This window comes from Camelus ferus, chromosome 23 (genome assembly GCF_009834535.1).
Source record: "Camelus ferus isolate YT-003-E chromosome 23, BCGSAC_Cfer_1.0, whole genome shotgun sequence".
NCBI lineage: Eukaryota > Metazoa > Chordata > Mammalia > Artiodactyla > Camelidae > Camelus > Camelus ferus.
The window spans coordinates 26,651,579-26,673,621 of record NC_045718.1 but is presented as its reverse complement, the minus strand read 5'-3'; the positions used below and the strand labels follow the sequence as shown (position 1 = coordinate 26,673,621).

Genomic DNA, 22,043 nt, shown 5'->3' with positions numbered 1-22,043 from the left:
TACTTAAATGCTGTGGCCAGGACTTCCAAAACTCTGTTGAGTAGAAGTGGCAAGAATGGGCATCTTTTTCTTGTTCTGATCTTAGAGGAAAAATCTTTAGTTTTTCACCATTGAATATGATGTCAGCTATGGCCTTTATGTGTGGCCTTTATTATGTTGAAGTAATTTTCTTCTATTCCATGAAAGAGTTGAATACCAATGCTTTTTCTGCACCTGTTGAGATGATCATGCAATTTGTATCCTTCCTTGTGTTAATGTGGTATATCACATTGATTGATTTGCATGTATTGAATCATTCTTGCATCCCAGGGATAAATCCCACATGGTTAAGGTGTGTGATCCTTTTAGTGCACTCATAAGTTCAGTTTTGTTGAGGATTTGCATCTAAGTTCATCAGGGATATTGGCTTGTAGTTTTCTTTTCTTGTGTATGTCTTTTAAATCTGGCATTGATATCAGGATGATGCGGGCCTTATAAACTGTATTTGGAAGTGTTTTCCCTTCTATTTTTTGGAAAACTTTAAGAAGGATTGGTATTAATTCTTCTTTGAATGTTTGATATAATTCACAGGTGAAGCCATCTGGTACTAGGGTTTTCTTTGTTGGGAGGTTTCTGAGTACTGAGTTAATCTTATTTATTATTGGATTGTTCAAGGTTTCTATTTTTTCTTGATTCAGTCTTGGTAGGTTGTATGGTTCTAGGAATTTATCCATTTCTTCTAGGTTATCCAGTTTGTTGACCTATAGTTGTTTATAGTAATCTCTTATCCTCTATTTCTGTGATACCAGTTTCAATGTCTCCTCCTTCACTTCTGATTTTATTTATTTGAGTCTTCTCTCTTTTTTTCTTAACTAGTTTAGCTTAAGGTTTGTTAATTTTGATCTTTTCAAAAAACCAACTCTTACTTTGAATTTTTCAGTTCACTATTTTGTGTTTCTGATCTACTCTTTATTATTTTCTCCCTTCTCCTATCCGTAGGCTTAGGTATGTGTGTATAAAGTTAGGTTGTTTATTTGAGATCTCTTGTCCTTTTTAATGTAGGCATTTACCACTAAAAACTTCCCTCTTACTATCACTTTTGCTGCATCCCCTGTTTTGTTTTGTTGCATTTTTCTTTTTATTTGTCTGAAGATATTTTTTAAATTTCTCTTTTGATATCTTTTTGGACCCATTAGTTGTTTAAGACTGTTTAAGAGTGTGTTGTTAAAATGCAGCAAACTTCCCAACTATGTTTGGTTATCAGTGGTCTTTGGGCATCTAGAGTGGACCAGGTCTTGTCAGCACCTTGAGATAAGTAAGAAAGAAACAAGTTACTTTAGGAGCCCTTTGAAATGCCAGAACATTGGACACTGGCTCCAACTCTTTCCCTCCCCAGGGAGGAAGCTGAGAGTCAGAGGTTTTCTCCTGCCATTCTGCGCTGAGCCAGGAAGAGGGACTATGGTGAATGAGTGGGTGGTAGTCCATACCATCACCTTTGTTCTCAGAAACCTCCGAACTGGTGCCCATTACTGTCCACACTTAGATTCAGGTGAAATAGAAGCAAGTCTTATAGGAAGCTTCCTACACACACACACACACACACACACACACACACACACACACACACACACACACACACACACCCCCACACCTGTGTAGTTCACTTATGGTTAGTTAAGTAATTTAGGCCACTGGAAAAACTGGACAGAATTTAAAAAAAAAAAAAAAAAAAAAAAAAGCATTGAAGAGCCAATAAGGTTGTGAAGAATTATGGGCCAAAACTATGGAAGAAAGAAACCCAGAGAGGTGAGCCAGCTCTTTGACTGGGGTTGTCTATCAATTCTAGAAGACATGTATGAGATGTTAAAGATGTGGAGTAACCGTCAGATTGGGGAGTCATACTCTGGCATACAGGGCCTACCAAAAGGAGTAATCAAAAATGACTGTTTTAGATTAGCACTCTAAAGGACTATACCCTAAGATAAAAAGTAAACTGAGTATAAACTTACCTTTTAAGGAATTAAGTCTAGCATTAAATTATTTCAGCCCTTAAATTTGGTTAACATAATCCACTTTTGCTAGTCTCCTTGGTGCCTGCTAGAAGCAAATCTCTAAAGGAAGATTATATCTTATATCTTACTAGGCCTCAAACTATTTCTTTACTTTTTCATGTGCATTGTTCAGTACTTATTAAAAAAAAAATAAACAAGTACATAAAGATTCAAGACAACGTGGCCGAAGCCAGAAAAACAAAACTGACAACAGAGTCAGATTAATAGGGGCTCCAGAAAATGGACTTGTCAGACAGATTAAAAGAACTATGTATTAGTATGTTCAAGGAAATAAAAGTTGAAGCTGGGAAATTCAGCATAGAGATAGAAATGACAAAAAACGAATAAAATGGGAATTCTGAAATTGAAAAATAAAATATTTAAAATGATTGGTGTTAGTGGGTAAACACTAGTTTTAACAGTAAATTTGGCTTAGCATTAGGGAAAGTTAGTGAACGCAAAGGTAAGTTTTAACAATATCCAGATAAAATTAAAAGGATGTAAAATTAAAATAAATAAGAATAGAATATAAGACAAAGTGAGATGGCCTCACATAATACACAATTAGAGTCTCAAAAAAGAAGAATGAAAAAATGAGGGCAGAAAGTATTTGAAGAGATAATGGCTGAAAACTTTCTAAAATGGTAAAAAAAAAATATATATCAGACCATATATTCAAGAAGTCCTATAAGTCCTATGTGGAAAAAAATAGAATGAAAACTCATCTAATTCCATTAGACTTTTGAAAACAAAAGGCAATAAGAAAATCCTCAAAGCATATAGAGAAAAATGATATTTTGCCTTCAAAAGAGCAAAGATTAGATTGAGGTGATAGATCAACAAAAACAATTGACATGGAATGTAGAGAGGAACAAAAAAGAACTACAAAACAATGAGAAAACAGTAAAACAAAATGGCAATAAATAAATACCTATCAGTAACTACTATAAATGTAAGTGGAATAAATGCTTAATTCAAAAGACTTTAGAGTGATAGATTTAAGCCAAGGGTTTCTTGTCAAAGTGGCAGAATAGAAGGACCTTGAGCTCACCTCCTCTCATGAACACAACAAAACCACAACCTACTACTGAACAACTGTTGATAAAAAAAAGACTGGAACCGACTGAAAAAGACCTTCTACAATTGGAGACCTAAAGAGGGGACCACAGTGGGACAGTACAACGGGTATGCTTGTGATATAACCAGGTCACATACTCCCTGGGCGGGTGATGCACAAGCTGGAGAGTGATTATATTGTGGAGGTTCTCCCATGGTCAGGCACCCCAGGCCAGGGGTCTGGGATTGGGAGGAGGAGCTCCTGGAGCATTCAACTTTGAAGGCCAGTGGGAATAAATTGCAAGAGCTCCACAGGACTGGGGAAACAGAGACTTGATACTTAAAGTGCACGGTGCAAAATCTTGCATGCACCGTGACCCAGTGCGGAAACAGTGATTTTATAGGAGCCTGGGCCAGACTTGCCTGCTGGTCTAGGAGGGTATCCTGGGGAAGTTGGGGGAGAGGGGGTGGCTGTGGTTCACCCTGGGGACATAAAAACTGGTGGCAGACATATTGGGGAGTATTCATCAGCATAAACTCTCTGGGAGGCTGACATCTTGATTGGGGTCTCTAGAACCAAGACCTGGACCTAACCCAACAGTAGGCTTAAGTGATGGGACACCTCAGGCCAAACAGCTAAGTGGCTGGGAATATAGCCCCACCTATCAGCAGACAGGCTACCTAAAGACTTCCTGAGCCTGCAACCTCATCTAGTCACGCCCCTAGACACAGCCCACCCACCAAAGGACCAGGAAACAGTTCCACCCACCAGTCGGCAGGCACCGGCCCCTTCCACCAGGAGGCCTGCACAGACCTCCAGACCAGCCTTACCCAACAAGGCAGACACCAGAAGCAAGAAAACTACCACCCTACAGCCTGCAGAACAGAATCTGCAATTGCAGGCCAGACCCCTACCCTGGGACCAGCTGGCTCCTCGCCCTTGGGTGACAAGAGGCGAGTGTACTGCTGGGGCACATAGCACAACTGTCAAAAAATAAGAGCTTGATACTGCTGCTCTTGAGACTTCCTATTTAAGCTGTAAACTATGCTTACCATGTTTTAAAAAAGAAAATTACCTTTGACCATTGAACAATGAAATGTTTTGGCTTTGAAATCTTATTCTTAGAACTTCTGTTGGACCACAGTAAAGAAACTGAGTATGTCAATGATGGACTTAGAGTGGCTAAACAAAACATTAAAAAAAAAAAGTACAGCAAACTTTTGGGGGTCTCTACTTTGTAGATAAGATGTGTGCAGCAAATTAAAATTTAACTGTACTTTTAAAGGATTTTACTGAACCTTTCCTTCTTTTTTCCTTTAACATACGTCCAAATAAATGCTACTACAAACTTTAGGCCTGTAATGTAAAATGCTTTTAAGATTAATTCTGTTTTGGAGTAAAGGTGGAGGATATGTATTATTCTAGAGTGGACTTTGTGTTGATTTTATATTTTATTAAAGAGTATTTGAATCATTTACCACTCCTTATTAATGGGAATTTTTACTGATTTTTATAGGGAAGAATGGACAGAAGCTATTCAGGCTGTAGCAGACAGACTTCAGAGGCAAGAAGAAGAGAGAATGAATTGTAGTCCAACTTCACAAATTGATAATATAGGGGAGGAAGAGATGGATGCTTCTACAACTCATCATAAAAGAAAGGTAGAAAAGAATAACTTACTCCCCTACTCATAACATTTATGTGTGTGGAAGAAATGTACTAACAACTGCCATTCGCAGAAATTGTCAGACAGTTATCTTATGATATGCCATTATATGGGTGTGGGTGGTTTTTATTTAGGTGAATCTTAAACCTGTTGTTTAAAACCGGATAATTGAAGCATCACTTATTTCAGTGTTTTAGCAATTAGCACTGCATGTTGATAGGGCTTGTGAGGAAGATGTGACTGATACGCCTTCATACTATTTTATGATTTGCATTTTTCCCTTATTGTTTTTTAATACCATTTTAGAAACTTGGAAATAAAATGTTTTCCCTAATGAGTTGGTCCTTTTCCATTTGGCATTCTGTGTTCTCCTGAAAGCAGAAGCTGAAATAGCTTTGGTGTACTTCCTACTTGGTGCCCCAGCCTCACTAATGTCAGCAGGAAAATGAACAACCTTGGAAATTACAGCTTTTTATTTTAATAGTTGCTTCTGATCCAGTGAGGGAAGCAGCTTTTTCCTTCCCTCAGTGCTCCGGAATAATAAACGCCAATTTATATATTTATGGGAATTGTAAATTATGTTTTTCATTGCTACAGAAAATTGTAAAGCAACTCCCTTATGTAAAAAATGGTATTTTGAGATTAATCTAAAGATACAGGTGTTCAAAATAGATTTAACATACCATTTTTCACGTGAAAATATGTTTGTTATAATAGATTGTAAATTAATCTTTAGGTAGGAAAACACTAATTCTTAAGGTAATTTTCCATGTAATTTGGTGTTTGCACCATGATTAAGAACTCTTTGGCGTTAGACTGCCTGAGTTAAAATCCTCTTTTTCCTATGTGCTGACCATGTGAGCTATACAGTCACAACTTAGAGTTAGTTAATTGTTCTTTCCTTATCTGAAATTTATATTCTAATTAGAGTAATATTCTGTGTTGATCTTGGCGACATGTGTAAGAACCCAATGTGTCTTGCTTGAAGGCTTACCTTAGCCTCTGTTGGTTGAACTGAATCCCTTTTTTCTTTGAGTCACCTTAACCATCCCCTGCCCTTGTTCTCAGTCATTGCAAAGAGAAAAACACAAGTAGCTTTACCCACCTACTCAGAGAGAATAAAGTTTCTTTTGCGTATGTTTGTACACGTGTACACTTAATTTGAAATCTGACTGTGCTCATAAATTTAAAGTCAGATCCCGATTATTCTCATCCTTTCAATAATAAAGTACCTCATTCAATAACAAACTATACCAGCTATACGCTGTTTTATTCTGTATAATTCCTAAAATTCTGCTTAATAGCAATGATTAATAATAAGATGCTTTCGAGGCAGTTACAGGTTCAAAGTGGGGATTTTATAACACTAACTAGAAATACTATTACTGATGGATGTAAGAATTTTGCAACTGAATATAGAAATTTACTTAAAGGAACTTTGAAGTGAGACAAACATTTTGAAAGATATGAAAATGGAAAAGTATGATAGATTTTACTTTTTCTGTAAAGGTTGATTATAAATGATGATAAAAACATAATGTATTTTCCTCTTGCAATTACTAGTGTTGATTATCTTAGAATTTATCATCTTCACTAATTATCACTTATAAGCATTTATTATATGGTTATTTTGTGCTAGGCTCTCAGCAGTATCTTTTTATATATTATCTCATTTAATCCTCAGTGGAATCATATGAGATAGGTACTATTATGCCATTTTATAGTTGAGTCATCTGATATTTAGAGAAGTTAAATATCTTGTTAAGTATATAATGACTTTATATACTGTGCAACTTCAGTGTGGAGTTCACTTCTTTTTATTGATTCATGTATCTGGAGCCTCTGTAATCTCTGTAATTGTTATACTTATAAAATAACCAAGCTATATTAGAAACAAAATTGTACAGATAATTTCTCTTATGATTGTACTCTGTTTCTCAAAATATTATGTCAAATTGTTGCATTTACACAGTGCTTGGATATTAGTTAACTGCACTTTTTATGAGAGTACTCTTGGAAAAATCAGTAGAATTTTAATATTAGAATACTGGTTAAAAGTGAGGTTTTTGTTGTCCTACTTCCTGGGTTTAAGTCCTTGGTCTACCATGTGTGTAATGGTGGCGAAAGTTTCTTAATCCTTTAGTTCCTTCATCTATAAAAGGGGGGATAACAGTGGTACTTAACTCATAGAGTTGTGAAGATTAAGATGTAGTTGGTAGTACATGTAAAGTGCTCTCATACTAAGTGCTTAGTGAATATTAGATATTATTAGCTGATAATTCTACTTTATCCACATAAAGATAATTAAACATTCACATATTTTTAAAGCAGAGTCTTAGGATTCTGTCACTGAAATGAAAAATTGGTAGAGTCAGAAGTATTTTGAATTTTAGGGGGTCCATTGTGTTATTGGCCTGTATCTTATTTTCATTGTAATTTTATATTTTCATTTAAAGTGAAATAGTGTAAAATAGTTTGAAATAACAAACAGTATAGAAAGGGAACATTTGTACCATTAACTATTCTATAACGATCATAATAACTTGGTTCAACAGGTAAAATATTACTATCACTTCCTTAAGATAAATGGCTCTGGAACTACAGTTGACTCTTCAACAATGTGGGGACGTGGTGACTCCACCCTCCACACAGTTAAAAATCTGCATATAAGTTATAATCGGCCCTCTGTGTCCTTGGTTCCTCCATATCTGTGGTTCCTCTGAAGCAGCAGTTCCTCCATATCCATGATTCCTTTGTATCTGTGATTCTTTGAATCTGAGGATTCAACTAACAGTGAATCATGTAGTACCTACTATTGGGAAAAAGTCCACATATAAGTGCAAAACCATGTTGTTCAAGAATCAACTGTATGTCCTTTATGTCTGTCATTCAGATTGTAAACAAATATTCTGAGATAAGAATGTCCTCATAATTTACAAAATACGTTTTCTTCTTTGTTCACTGTTTGACAAATGGCCATTAGGATGAGGAGAACAGCTACTGATTACGGTAGCTTTGCCGAGAATTGTCCTACCTGCTCTCTTTCGCCTGGATTAGGCAGATGGTTACTTTCCTTAGTGGTTGAATATTGCCGCAATATCTGCTCTGCAGGTTGAAAACTCTTGGAGAGAGAAAGATACTGGGGAGGCGGAGGGGTGGGGTGGTGGAGAGAAGAGGCAAAGGCCTTGCAATCAGATTCAAGTGCTGATATTTTTTTTAGATTAAAAGATGATGTTTCAAAGGAATTTGATTAGAGGACTCAAAGGTGCCTAATCTTGGTCTGCCAGGCTGCCATTATCTATACCCATGTATAGATAATGTATGGGAAGGAGCACAGCATAAAAGGATCAACAGCCAGTGAGAAACAAAACTCTGCTTAATTTTTTAGTGACAAATATCGACCTCTCTGGGAGCAGCTGATTATCATCTTATGACTTAGGTATAAAGTATAATCAGTATCTCCTATCTTCCCATTAAGTCTGAATCCAGTTCTTGGAATTTTATTACTTAATGCCTGGTGCCATAACTCAGCAATGGCTAGCATACAGAGAGGGAGAGAAAGAAAAGAAGGGATGGTTGGACCTACTGAAATCCATACCCAGAGGGAGGAGCAGCATAATCGGTGTTGTAAGAGTTGACCAATCAGATTAGAGCTTCCCCTTTCTTTGGGAAAAAGCACTAGAGCACAGAGATGTAGGCGGAGAGGTGAACTTCTTGAGAGCCTCCTTTTTACCCCATGGACTTTATTTGGTTTATCTCTTACATTGCAAATGTATGTGGAATTGATTTTTTTTTTTTTTTGACAAAATGTACTAAAACTACTAATTTGACTAATTTTGGGGCTAGACAGTCTTTTTCTTATATTCTAGTGTGTGTGATTTGAATTCACTTATTAAGCACATGTTATGTATGCACATGCATCTCTTAACCTAAAACAGCCACATTTATATGTTAGAGATTATGTAAAGGAAAGAGTGTAACTGTGTGAATTATTTTCCTAATACCTTGTTAGGTTTCTGTTTTAGAGGATTAATTTTTTTGGAGAGTATCTTATGCTGTAATGTTTAATTAAAATCTCACAGTATCTTTTTCCCTTAATACTGTCCAAAAGAGTAAAATAATTTGTAATAGGTTACATTTCATTTGTAAGGACTAGGTAATTACTGTGTATACCACACTGAAGATGATATCTGGTATCAGATACTTTTTAAATTTTTGACGTTTCGTCAAAATAGATACGACGTCTGTTTCTGATTTTGTCAAATAGAATGCTTCTTTAGTAGTTTAAATTTCTATGCAAATTCCTTTTTTTTTTAAGATTGACATACTAACAGAAGTTGTGAAATTTAGACTTAAGGCGGTCGTACTTTTTTTTAACCTCTTGTCCCCAATTCTTGTCCCTAAGTATTGCAGTTCTTAAAGAATATAGAATATTTTATAATTATATATTGCTTTTCATATGAAGATATCATAAAGTAATTTATAAATTCTTTTCTAATTTTTATCCCCACAATTCAGTTTCAGTTTATGTGATATTTGGTAATGGGACACAGCAAGCATCAATTTCCAGTGCTTTTAGGAAAAAAATGGGGAGGGTACTTCTCAAATGAAGCTTTGAGCAATAAAATGACATTATGGCCAAGTTATGAGAATAACGCTTCTTAGTTCTTTATTGCTATGGAATAAACTACCCACATTTAATGTCTTAAAACAATTACAGTATATGTTTCTCATGATTTTGTGTTTTGCCTGGGCCATTCTGTTGGTCTCACATGGATCTTTCAAGCAGCTGCATTTGGCTGGCACATGGGCTGGGATGGAAAATTGAAGAAAGCCTTTCTCACAAGTCTGGATTCTTGGTTCTCCTCCAGTGATATCTCTCTTCATGTGTTGTCTCATCTTCCAGGGCCACTCTGTATGACCTCTCTCTCTAGCAGATAGCCTGGACTTCCGTACAGCATGAGAGCTGACTTTTAAGAATGACTTTTCCAAGAGGGAGAAAGTATAAGCTGCCAGACTCAAAGGCTAAGTCAGGAACTGGCACAGTATCACTTTGATCATAGTCCATGTTCAAAGCTGGGCAGAAAGCCAGCCCAGGGAGAGGGAGAGTTGACTCTTCCTCTTCATGGAAAGAATGACATACATATATGTACAGGAAGGAGGGATGGAGGGATTAGGGGCAATTATCTTTGGAGGCTACTAGCACAAGTAGCTTTGTGGTAATATAGTATTCCTTGATTTTTAAAAATCAGTTAATGAAAATTAAAATGACTTAATATTAGCCATTATTCGTTCAAGTGACATTGTCTCTGTTAACTGTGTTCTGTAGATTTAGTGCCACATCTTTGATTTTTAGTTGAATTCATAAATATACTTGATTATTTTTTTCTGATATCTCTTGCTACTTTTCTGTTGGATTAGAGAAATTATTGAATGGTTCAGACAGTATAACTTGACATTTGCAAAAATTACCAAAATTATAGATAACAAATATTATTGAAAAGGTGTCTAGGCGTTCATTTCTAAAATTTTTAGAATTTTTACATGTATCTACAGACATTACAGGAAAACTAGTTTTCTTATTATGTTTTTGTTTGGTTTTGGTTTTAGGGTAATGATGACTTCATAAGATGAATTCAGAATTATTTTCTCCTTTTTAATTTTCTGTCAGAGTTTGTATACAGTTGGTATCATTTCTTCCTTGGATGTTTACAGTGCTCATCATTGAAACCATCTGGTCCTGGAGCTTTCTTTGTTGAAAGGTTCTTGACCACAAATTCAATTTCCTTGATAGATATAGGACTATTCAAGTTATCAGTTTCTTTTTGAGTGAGCTTTGAGTTTGAGATTTTCAGGGAATTTGTTCATTTCATGTAGGTTGTTGATTTTTATGGACATAAAGTTGTTTATAATATTCCCTGTGATCCTTTTAGTATCTGTAGAGTCCATAGTGATGTCACCTCTCATTCCTGATATTGGTAATTTTCCTCTTCTGTGTTTACTTTGCTAACTAATCTGGCTAGAGGTTTATCAGTTTTATTGATTTTCTCAAAGAACCAGCTTTTGGTTTCATTGGGTTTTCTCTACTGTTTTTCTTTCTTTCTAAAATTTAATTGATTTCTTCACTGATCTTTTTTTTCCCCTCCTAGTTCTTTTGGGTTTAATTTGCTCTTTCTCTAATTTTTTAAGGTATTAGCTGAGGTTGTTGGTTTGAGGCATTTCTGACATTTACTTCAAATGGGTGGTACACCGGAAAGAAATAGTTCTAAAAAGGCACAAAAATCTTCAATAACTTCTGATTGTAGGATGAAATCCCAGACCCTTAACTCATTATTTATAAACCCCTCTAAACTGAATTTAAATTTAAGATGGTAAACTGAGCATACTCAGTTACCTCCTGTTCTGTCAAAAAGCTTATTAAAATGATAGCAAAGGAATTTTTAAAAGGGACAAGTCTATTTGCTTATTGGCCGTTTGTATGTCTTCATTGGAGAATTGCTTGTTTAGGTCTTCTGCCCATTTTTGGATTGGGTTTTTTTTTTATGAAGTTGTATGAGCTGTTTATATATTCTGGAGTTTAAGCCCTTGTCATTCTCATCTTTTGCAAATATTTTCTCCTATTCTGTACGTTGTCTTTTTGTTTGGCTTATGGTTTCCTTTTCTGTGTGAAAGCTTAGAAGTTTAATTAGGTTCCATTTGTTTATTTTTGCTTTTATTTCTATTGCTTGGGTAGCTTATGGTTACCGGGAGGGGGGAAGGTGGTAGGAAAGGATAAATTGGGAGTTCGAGATTTGCAGATACTAATACATATAAAATAGATAAACAACAAGTTTATACTGTATAGCACAGGCAACCATATTCAATATCTTGTAGTAACCCCTGGTGAGGAAGAATATGAGAACAAATGTATGTATGTTCCTATGTGAGTGAAGTATTGTGCTGTACACCAGAAATTAACACAACATGGTAAACTGACTGTACTTCAATAAAAATATGTTTTTAAAAAAGTGACAAGTCCACAAAAATGATAAAGAAGCTGGATGGAGGAAGGGCATTTGTGGATAAACATTATCAAAATTTTGGAAGTTTGTGGAAGAATGTTCGTAAATAAAGCAGAGCAGGAAAAGCATGTATTTGGAAGGGGCTGTAGGAGCAAGTAGCAGTCTTGCTTGGCAAAATCCTAGTAGTTACCTTACTTAGAAATGGGAATGAGAAATACAACTGGAAACAGGCGGATTATAGACATTCTTAGAGTTCCATGATGTTCTGTTCTGAATTACACCAATTACTTTCTCAAAGTTGTACTGCTGTCACTCAGATTTCTTTACATTGGGCTAAGTATTGTTTTCAACATTTTGTATACACATATTTTTCTCTTTCCTGGAGTCCATCATTTTTTTGATAGAGTACATTCTCAAGTACTTCCATCAAAAGTACTTTTTCCCTTAGGTGTATTTGGAAATGTTTGTGGAGGAAATTTTTGATTGTCACATTGTATGGGGGTAGTGTTACTACTAAATCCTTAGCAACTTGAGTCCTTAAAAGTGATTGAAAATGATTTTATTTTTCCCTTTGCCCTTATACTTACTGATAATTTGAGTATTTGAGGAATTCTAGGTTCAAAATTGTTGTCTCCATTATCTGAGAATTGCTTAAATTATTTTCAACATTCCATGATTGCTGATGAGACAGTCAATGCCAGTCTGATTCTTATTCATTTGAGTGTGCTTAGAAATTGGTAAAATTTGCTTTTACGTAGATAATGCAAATTATACTTACATGTTTAAAAATAAATTGCATCAAATGTTTCATATTACATTTTTTGATTTGTATTTTTCAGACAATGAATGATTTTGACTATTTGAAACTGCTAGGTAAAGGCACTTTTGGGAAAGTTATTTTGGTTCGAGAGAAGGCAAGTGGGAAATACTATGCTATGAAGATTCTGAAGAAAGAAGTTATTATTGCCAAGGTAACTATTACTAGAGTTGATTACTAAATTTTTATTTTTGCTGTGCATGTGTGTGTGCTCATACATGCTCAAGACTACAGTGTAGAAATTTCACTGAATAACCAAAATGTTGATTGTAGCCTACAGCTACAATGATATTTGTATGTTAATATTTATTCATAGTGTTAAATTTTTCAAAAGTGTGTTTGGGGGAATGTTTTCACTATATATTTGTGACCTGTATCACTAATCACAGTAGTGATCCTTTTTAATATTTTCCCCCAGCATTTAAATGAAAGAGTGATTAGAATTGCATAGATTATTTATGCCCATAAACTGTACAGTTTATATAACATTGGCTGGAAAAACATCCTTAGTAGGTTTTAGAATACTAGAGTAATAATACTAAAATGATCACTGCAATACATCAAATTGTATTGATCTAGTTGATACCCATAACCACATAGTTACAAACTTTATTTCTTGTGATGAATACTTTTAAGATTTACTCTCTTAGCAACTTTCAAATACACACTGCAGTATTATTAACTATATTTATCATTCTGTGCATTAACTCCCCAGGAATTATTTATTTTATAACTATACTTTTGTAACTTTAAAAAAAATTTATTTTTAACATTTCTGTTTATTTATTTTTTTAATTGAAGTATATAGTTGATTTACAAATATTGTGTTAGCTTCAAGTAAACAGCATAGTGATTCAATTACTTTCTGATTATATTCCATTATAGATTATTATAAGATATTTACTATAATTCCCTGTGCTATACAGTAAATCCTTGTTGCTTATCTCTTTTATGTGTAGTAGTTTATATCTGTTAATCCCATACTTCTAATTTGTCTCTTCCTTCCTTTCTCTCTCCCTTGGTAACCTTAAGTTTGTTTTCCATGTCTGTGAGTCTGTTTCTGTTTCATATATAGATTCATTTATATTGTATTTTAGATTCCACATGAAATGATGTCATATAGTATTTGTCTTTCTCTGTCTGACTTACTTCATTAAGTGTAATATTCTCTTGGTCCATGTTGTTGCAAATGGCAAAATTTCATTATTTTATGGCTGAGTAATATTCCATTATATATGTATGTGTGTATGTCTGTATACACACACATACACATACACACACATATATACCACATCTTCTTAAGCTACTTGTCTATTGAAGGGCATTTGGGTTATTTCAATGACTTGGCTATTATAAATAGTGCTGCTATTTTGATTATTGTAGATCTGTAGTATTGTCTGAAGTCAGGGAGCATGATACTTCCAGCTTTGCTCTTTTTCCTTAGGATTGCTTTGGCAATTCAGGGTCTTTTGTGGTTCCATATAAATTTTAGGATTATTTGTTCTAGGTCTGTGAAAAATTTTGTAGGTATTTTGACAGAAATTGCATTAAATCTGTAGATAGCTTTGGGTAGCATGGCCATTTTAACAATATTAATTCTTCCAGTCCAAGAGCATGGGATATCTTTCCATTTCTTTGAATCTTCTTCAGTTTGTTTCATCAGGGTTTTATAGTTCGTAGTGTATAGTTCTTTTGCCTCCTTGGTTAAGTTTCTTCCTAGAGTTTTTTTGTTGTTTTTTTTTTTCAAACATTATTATTAATAGGATTATTTTTTTACTTTCTCTTTCTGATATTTAATTATTAGTATAAAGAATGCAACTGATTTTTATATGATCTTGTATCCTGCTACCTTGCTGAATTAATTTATTAGTTCAAATAGTTTTTGTGTGGAGCCTTTAGGGTTCTCTATATAGTTTCATATCACAAATGGTGACAGTTTTACCTCTTACCTTCCAATTTGGATACCTTTAATTTCTTTTTCTTGTCTGATTGCTGTGGCTAGGACTTCCAGTACTGTAATAGAAATAGATAGAGTGCTCATCCTTGTCTTTGTTTTAAATTTAGCACATAAGCTTTTAGTTTTTCACTGTTCGTTATTATGTTGGCTGTGGGTTTGTTGTAAATGGCCTTTAATGTGTTGAGATATGTTCCCTGTATACCTACTTTGGTGAGAGGTTTTATCTTTAATGGATGTTGAATCTTGTCAAATGCTTTTTCTACATCTATTGAGATGACCATGTGGCTTTTGCTTTTTTCGTATGTATGCCAATGTGGAGTATCACATTGATTTATTTGTATATGTTTGAACCATCCTGTGATTCTGAAATGAATCCATTTGATCATGGTGTGTCATCCTTTTTATGTTTTGTTGGATTTAGTTTGCTAATATTTTTATTAGCAATATATTTCAGAATTTTTGCATCTATATTGATCAAAGATATTGATCTATAATTTTCTTTTTTTGTAGTGTCTTTCTCTGGTTTTGGTATCAGGGTGATAATGGCCTTACAGTGACCACTCTCAGGCCTAATGAGGACTCAACGGATTTAGGAAAACTGATAAACTAGTGATTATGGCTTATTGTTGCGATAAGATACAGATTAAAAACAGCAAAAGGAAAGGCATACGGGACAAAATCCAAGAGAAACCTTCAGGTGTCCTTTTCCAGTAGAATCGTATGGATGCGCTTAATTCCCCCACCAACAATGTGTGACAACCTGTGCAAAGTGTTATCAGTGAGGGAAACTCACCCAAATCTTGATATCCAGGCTGTTTATTATAGGTCAGTCATGTAGGTAAGCAGAACCTGCATGGCTTCCTTTAGCTGCTCAGATTCCAGCCACCCTGAGCAAAATCTAGCACACAGCTTTCATCATTCTTTCTGTCGTTTGGATGAACTATCTAGTCAGATTGGTGTCAGGTGTGGCCCAACATCTTTGGTATACAAAAATGCTCTTACCAGCCCGAATATTCCAAGGGATCAGAGCCTATTTCCCAGGGGCTGACCAAGGGCCAATCCTGAAGACTGACTTTCCTTGTGAATGTACAGGGTTTGAGCAACCCAAGCCTGCTGAGTTCATTCAGCCTTGCACATATACCCATTAAAATATCATCCCAGTACTATGACTTGACTACTGACATCTCTCTCTCCCTGTGCTTTAAAGTTATTAACTGGTGGCCCCTAACCAGAAGCTCTTACCATGATCTGCAAGCTTTTTTGATGCATTCTTTCAGATTCTTCTGTGCCTCTGTATTAAACTTTGTGCAAATGATTGTGGTAGGAAGCACATAATGAATGTATTTACTTTGATCTACTGCATCTTCATCAGCTGTCATTGTGCTATTGGAGGTATGATTTTATCAATTTGTGTTCTGGAATTGGTTCTTGCAGTTCATGAAGCTTCCATTATTCCTCAACAACATATGCCAAGGTTGTCATTCACTTTCTATTTACTGATTGATTCATTCCTTCTTTCAGTAAATATATATTGAACACCTAATTATTTACTAGGTACTGCTCTAGGCACTGGGAACATGTGAATGAATAAAATTGACCAAAATTTTTTCCCTATCAGAGATCACATTTTAGTCAGAAGACAAGTAGTAAACAATACACATGCTAAAGAAGTAAATCAGATAGTATTTAAGAAACTAATACATACCGTGGAGAAAAATTAAGTAGGGTAGGGAAATAAAAAATATCAGTAGTAGTGATTTTTGTGTTTTTTGCAATTTCATAGAATGATCATGGAAGATCTTACTGAGAAAGTGAAATTTCAGTGAACATTTAAAAGAAATGAGGAAACAAGCCATTCAGGTATATGGGAGGAAGAATATTCCAGATAGAATGATAATCAAAAAAGCACTGAGGAAGTGTAATACTTAGCAGCATGTTCTTAGATTAGCTAGGAGTCTATCATGGCTTGTATAGAGTAAGAATAGTGGAGAATTGTTTAGGCAGTTGTATATGTTGTGAGGATATTGGTCTTTTGCTCTGAATGTAGTAGGAGGCCATTAGGAAATTTTTAAGCAGTATAGGTATATGATCTAGTTTTCATTTTAATAGCATCACTTCCGTTGCAGTGTTGAGAAAAAGCTATTGATTGGAAGCTTGTTAGAAGTTAACTGCAATAATCCAGATAACTGATTATAGTGGCTTGCACCAAGGTGCAAGTGGAGGTGGTAAGACATAATCAATCCTGGGTGTGTTTTGATGAATAGCCATCAGGATTGCGTGATAGATTGAATGTAGCATGTGAGAGAAGGAAAGGAGTTGAGGATCATTGCCAGGTTTTTGGCCTGACCAAATGGATGGATGATATTGCCATTCACTGCAGTGGGGATGGTGTGTGTGTGTGTGTGTGTGTGTGTGTGTGTGTGTGTGTGTGTGTTGGAGAAACAAGTTTTTTGATGGCAAATTAGAAATTAGGTTTTGGACAGTCAAATTTGATACTTCTGTTTGACACTTAAGTTGAAGGCATTTATTAGATATACATGTCAAATAAGCATTTCTGGAGTGTAGGGAAGAGGTCTGGATTTGAGGTACAAATTTGAAAGTCCATCACCATGTAGACTATTTAGAGTCATAGTCTGGATGAAGTCACCAAGGGAATGAATGTACCTATGAAGAGAAGAGGTCTGAGGACTGAATCCTGGGGGCATTCTTAGAATAGGGTTTAGAGATAAGAAACCAGCAAAAAAAGTTAAGTGAAGGTAACCCTGCCATAGGAGGAAAATTAAGAGATTATAAAGGTCCTGGAAACCAGGAGAAGAACGTGTTTTCAGAAGGAGAGTGACCACATGTGTCAAATATTACTAGTGACTTCTATTCTGAGTTGGAAGTAAGGTCACATTTCGAAAGGATGAGGGAGTGAGGTTGAGATAAAGGGAGACAACTTAATGAAAACTCTAGGACTTAATGAAATTCAGGTAGACCTGGGCTCCAGTCTCTGCTCAGTAGCTTAACTAGGTAAGGGAACCTTGTAGGGTTGTGTGTACATTTCAGCATACATGCCAGACATGGTATGAGGCCTGGGAAAGTTTTGAAATAACCATACTGAGGACTGAAAGAGTTACCTTGGAAGGGGTGAGTTAAAGAATTCTTAGAATATTCAGCTGAGACTGGAGAGGGCATTGTAATGGTGCTAGGCAGTATGTGATTTTTTTTCCCTTTAGATGTGTAATATAGAAGTGAGAAAGTAGAGACTAACTTATTCCAACACTGGGAATTGGAAGAGCCATAAGGAAAGAAGGAAATTACTGAAGGGCAATAGAGACAAGCAACATACTCTATAATTTAAAAGGCTTAGGTGCTGAAGGTTATATCATGGTTGAAGTCAAAGAAGTTCATATCTAAGTAATATTTGGAAAAAGAGCAAGAACAAAGTATCAAATACCAGCATTCAAGAAGGGTGATGTAGTGTTCATAGATAACAAGGAACAACTGCATTTTCATTTTCTACATCAAGATGTAAAAGATCTTCAAAAAAGGGAATAGAAATAGAAATGAAGGAGCAGTGAGAAGACAGTGTGACAACTGGAGAGTGGAAGAAGTATTAGAAGTCTGCATCTGGGCCAATGCTCAAGTTTTCCAAAGAAGGGAAGGTTAGAACCCAGAAATTTAGAGCTTGATAAGTGTGACATTTTTCCTATGGGGAAAAAATTATAGATTGCTAACATATGGCTTGTCAAAACAGAGAACAAGTAAATAATGATCACTGGTAGTCATTGTGGTTTAATTAAGAATAAAGTTACCAACACATTACTGTATATAAAATAAACAGCAGGGACTTACTGGATAGCACAGGGAACAATATTCAATTTCTTGTAATAACATATACTGGAAAAGAATCTGAAAAGAAAATGCATATGTATGTGTATGTATAACTGAATCACTTTGCTGTACACCTGAAACTAACACTGTAAATCAACCATACTTCAATTTTAAAAAGAAAAGAAAAAGAAGGGTGCCAAAGTAAAAACTTCTCTCTTCTCCCTGCTTCCCCACCTGCTCCATCTCTTCCTCTGGGTCTCATTTATTGCTCTGCATGAATAAAGGAAATGCTGTAGACCTGATGTATCTTGATTTCAACTAGCTTCTGATAGAGGCAGTCATTATAGTCTTGTGTTCGAGATAGAGAAAATAATGTGAACAGAGTTAAAGTATTTAGTGAAGTTGCTACTAAGCTGTTTGAAGATGGAAGGCAGTGTTGTGAAGTGAAAATGACCACTGATGTTGGACTTAGATGTGGGATCAGTATTGACTTTTTCACCTGCAACTTGAGCAATTTAACTTCTGTGAACCCCCATTTCCTCATACAAAACGGGAATTATCAAACCTACCTGCTGAGTTGCCACAGGGATTAAAGGAAATGACACCTTTAGTGTCCTTGGTAATAGAGTAGAGGTGTTCTCTTCCTCTGCATCTCTGCTGTCATTTACTCCTCCCCACCCCTTCTGACCCCTAGAAAACTTAACTACCACAAACAGTAAGTGGTGCAAATGAAAGGAGATAGGCCATTTGTAGTAGAGGGGGAGTGATAAGTTGGAGAGAATTGGGAAAATAAATATGAGGAAACAATTCTTCTGCCTCATGTTTTTAAGAAATAAAATCCCATTCTTCCTAAGCTGCTTTCTATGAAAGAAATGACATTTAAAATTCATTATTTAATATTTTACCATGGATGAATATATATGAAACTGTATTTCAAAAGCTTTTTCATGAAAACATTACATTTACACCATATAACCAAGCATTTTTAGCACTCTTCATTTGTGATCATAATCAACAAATGGATTTTTTAAAAAGCATCATATTGTTTTAGCCACTAAGTTTTATCACTTATTTTTAACTTTTTGTTTTGACATGTTGCTTTTAACTGTAATTAAAAATTATTGACATCTGTGTTTACTTTTTATCTTGTACATACCTTATCTTCATAGAAACTAATTAGTATGTGAAATACTGTGCCATTAAATTTGCATTAAGGGAGAAAATTCTAATTTGGTCAGATGTAAAATATGGTAGAAAGTAAGTTTTAGATTTTGTCTACATACATCTTTACTTGACTCCTTTAATGTGGTTAGAGATTACAGAATTTAGGGAAAAAATAATCTTCTTTCGTGAAGTTTACTAAGTGATTTAGAGAAATAACCATTATATGTAATGAGTTTGTTTTAACAAAATAGGGTGAAATATCCCCCCACAGATATTTTTGGAAGCTCTGGAATATCTTTTCTGGACAATGGGTTTCATGCTTCCCATTCTTCAGTCCTTTCCCACTTAGTTACTGCCTCAAATCACTTAGAATCCTGAAGTGTAACAGGTAAATATTATGTCTTCTGTGAATCTTTCTGATTGTGTATAAGGAAACATTCTTTCGTTTTATCCTCTTGTTGGAAGCACGTAACTTCTTAGATTATTACTGTTAATTTTATATCTCAAAAATATTTCCAAACTGTGTCCTTTTTTCTTGTTCCTGCTCCGCCATAGTAGTCCAAGCCATCCTCATTTCTCTCTGGGAGCACTTCAGTTGTCTCCTGCTTGAGCCCTCCTATTTTTGCTGTCCCTCCCAGAGAAGCCTGAGCAAACTTAGAAACAGAAATCAGTTGTGTGCCCCTGATCCTCCACCTCCCCGCCGCCCCGTCACATTACCTATCCAGCCTGTTCTCTTCCAGGAACATTGATTTTCCTTTATTTATCCCATTTATTTAGTAGATAACTTAATAGATAACCCAATTTTCTCTTACTGCCACTTAGCAGAATTTGTAATTGTTTTCTTAAATTGGATATTTACCAATTTGTTCATTATGTCTTCTCCACTAGAACGTGAACTCCACGAGCAAAAAATCATGTCCTTTTTTTAAATCACTTTTTACGTGCACTGTCCTTAGCATTTAGCAGATACGTATCAAGGATTTTGTTTTCTAATCAGTGAATTCAGTTCTATATTTTATAAAATAGCCCCTTGTATAATCCTTAATCATTTATTTTATATTCATTATATGATGCTCATAAACTGCAGTATCCCTCTCTGCTTTGTTTTTTCTATTAACACTGACCACCATCTGACTAACTGGAATGAAAGCTCCATGAGGGCAGGATTTTTGTCTGTGTTGTTCAGTGCCCTGTCTTCAGTGGATAGAACAATACCCAGAATATATTTGTTTCATATTTACTAAGGGAGTGAATGATTGAATAAGTTAAGTCCCACATACCTCATGACATCTTGGAATTTATTCTGATGATAAACAATTAAGTTCAACAAACATTTATTGAGTATTTACTGTATGCTAATCATTATGGTAGGCATGATGGGTACAGAAATTAGTTATGGTATCATTTCTACTTATTTATTTTGTATTAAAACATTTGCTATTAATAATTTTAATTAGATTCAAATTAGAAGTTATAGTATAGTATGGTAGAGGCTCACATATTGTTGGAGCACTTATCCTGGCTCTTATTAAATAAACAAGACTGGAGTGCTTTCATACCCATGTTTTGTTTCACTGATTTTAAATACTGTGTCATTACACTTTACTTTCTGTTCAGACAGAATTGGTCTCACCCTCTTGGAATGACTTTTGGATTTTAGCATCTTTGATCAGTCTGTTGCTCATTTATCTTCTAGGGTCAGATGCGTTTGTAAAGATAATAAATACAATGCTTTGTCCTAGTATTTCAACATCTTACTTATAATCCTATTGTGATTTGCTGAGAGTGTTAAGAAATTGATCCAGCGAGGGCTTTGTTTGGGATCTTGGCAGAAGCAGAGACCAGAAATGCTGTGTTAGTTTTAGCAGTTCTCTTCCTTTCCTTTCTTCTTTAAGATAGTGTTATTTTTGAAATAGGAAACATTTTTCTAGTTCTCCGTATGTTGAAGGAAATCTCTCCTAGTTCACTTTTGTTATCAAGATGAAATTTATGTACATAATTGGGGAAATACACTCTTAGTGTTTTTTTGGTTTGAAATGTATCCATACTTTAAAATTGTCACCTACAGTATGTTGTGACCTTTAAAAAAAATAAAGCACACCAAAAAGCCACAAGCAAAAAGTTACAATTTTTTTTACTTTTTCTATTCCTAAAATGTGTAATTTAGAATTAAATCTTACATGTGTACTGTGTTCCCCTTTTCTATAACTGATTTTTCTTTTGAATAGGAGACTTACAAATTCCATGATCTTTACTGAAATATATCCTTTATATCTCACTTAATAAAATGTGTTACAAACATGAAAATGTTAATTACTCCAAACCTAGCTATTAGCTGATAAGGCATTCTCTTCACGGAGAAAGGCTTTCTATTTCATTTTCTGTGTCCCTGCTAATTTTTTGGTGATTATTACATCATTATTGCATATTGATATATTTTGGTTAAGTATGACTGAGTTTATATGGGTTTATAAGCTAAAGCCATCCGATTTAAATTGTTAACTTGATCATTTTTTTTCTTTTTGGGTGGAGGAG

At 34.9% G+C, this 22,043-nt stretch overlaps 1 protein-coding gene across 7 annotated transcripts in view; it reads left to right on the top strand.

Annotated features, from left to right (window-relative positions):
- AKT3 (AKT serine/threonine kinase 3) overlaps window positions 1-22,043 on the top strand; it is a 207,549-nt gene that overhangs the window by 126,499 nt on the left and 59,007 nt on the right. For all 7 annotated transcript variants that reach the window (XM_032466537.1, XM_032466539.1, XM_032466538.1 and 4 more), the window contains 2 exons: window positions 4,604-4,748; window positions 12,594-12,725. In XM_032466537.1, the coding sequence (XP_032322428.1) occupies window positions 4,604-4,748; window positions 12,594-12,725 (277 nt within the window). The remainder of the gene's footprint in view (window positions 1-4,603; window positions 4,749-12,593; window positions 12,726-22,043) is intronic.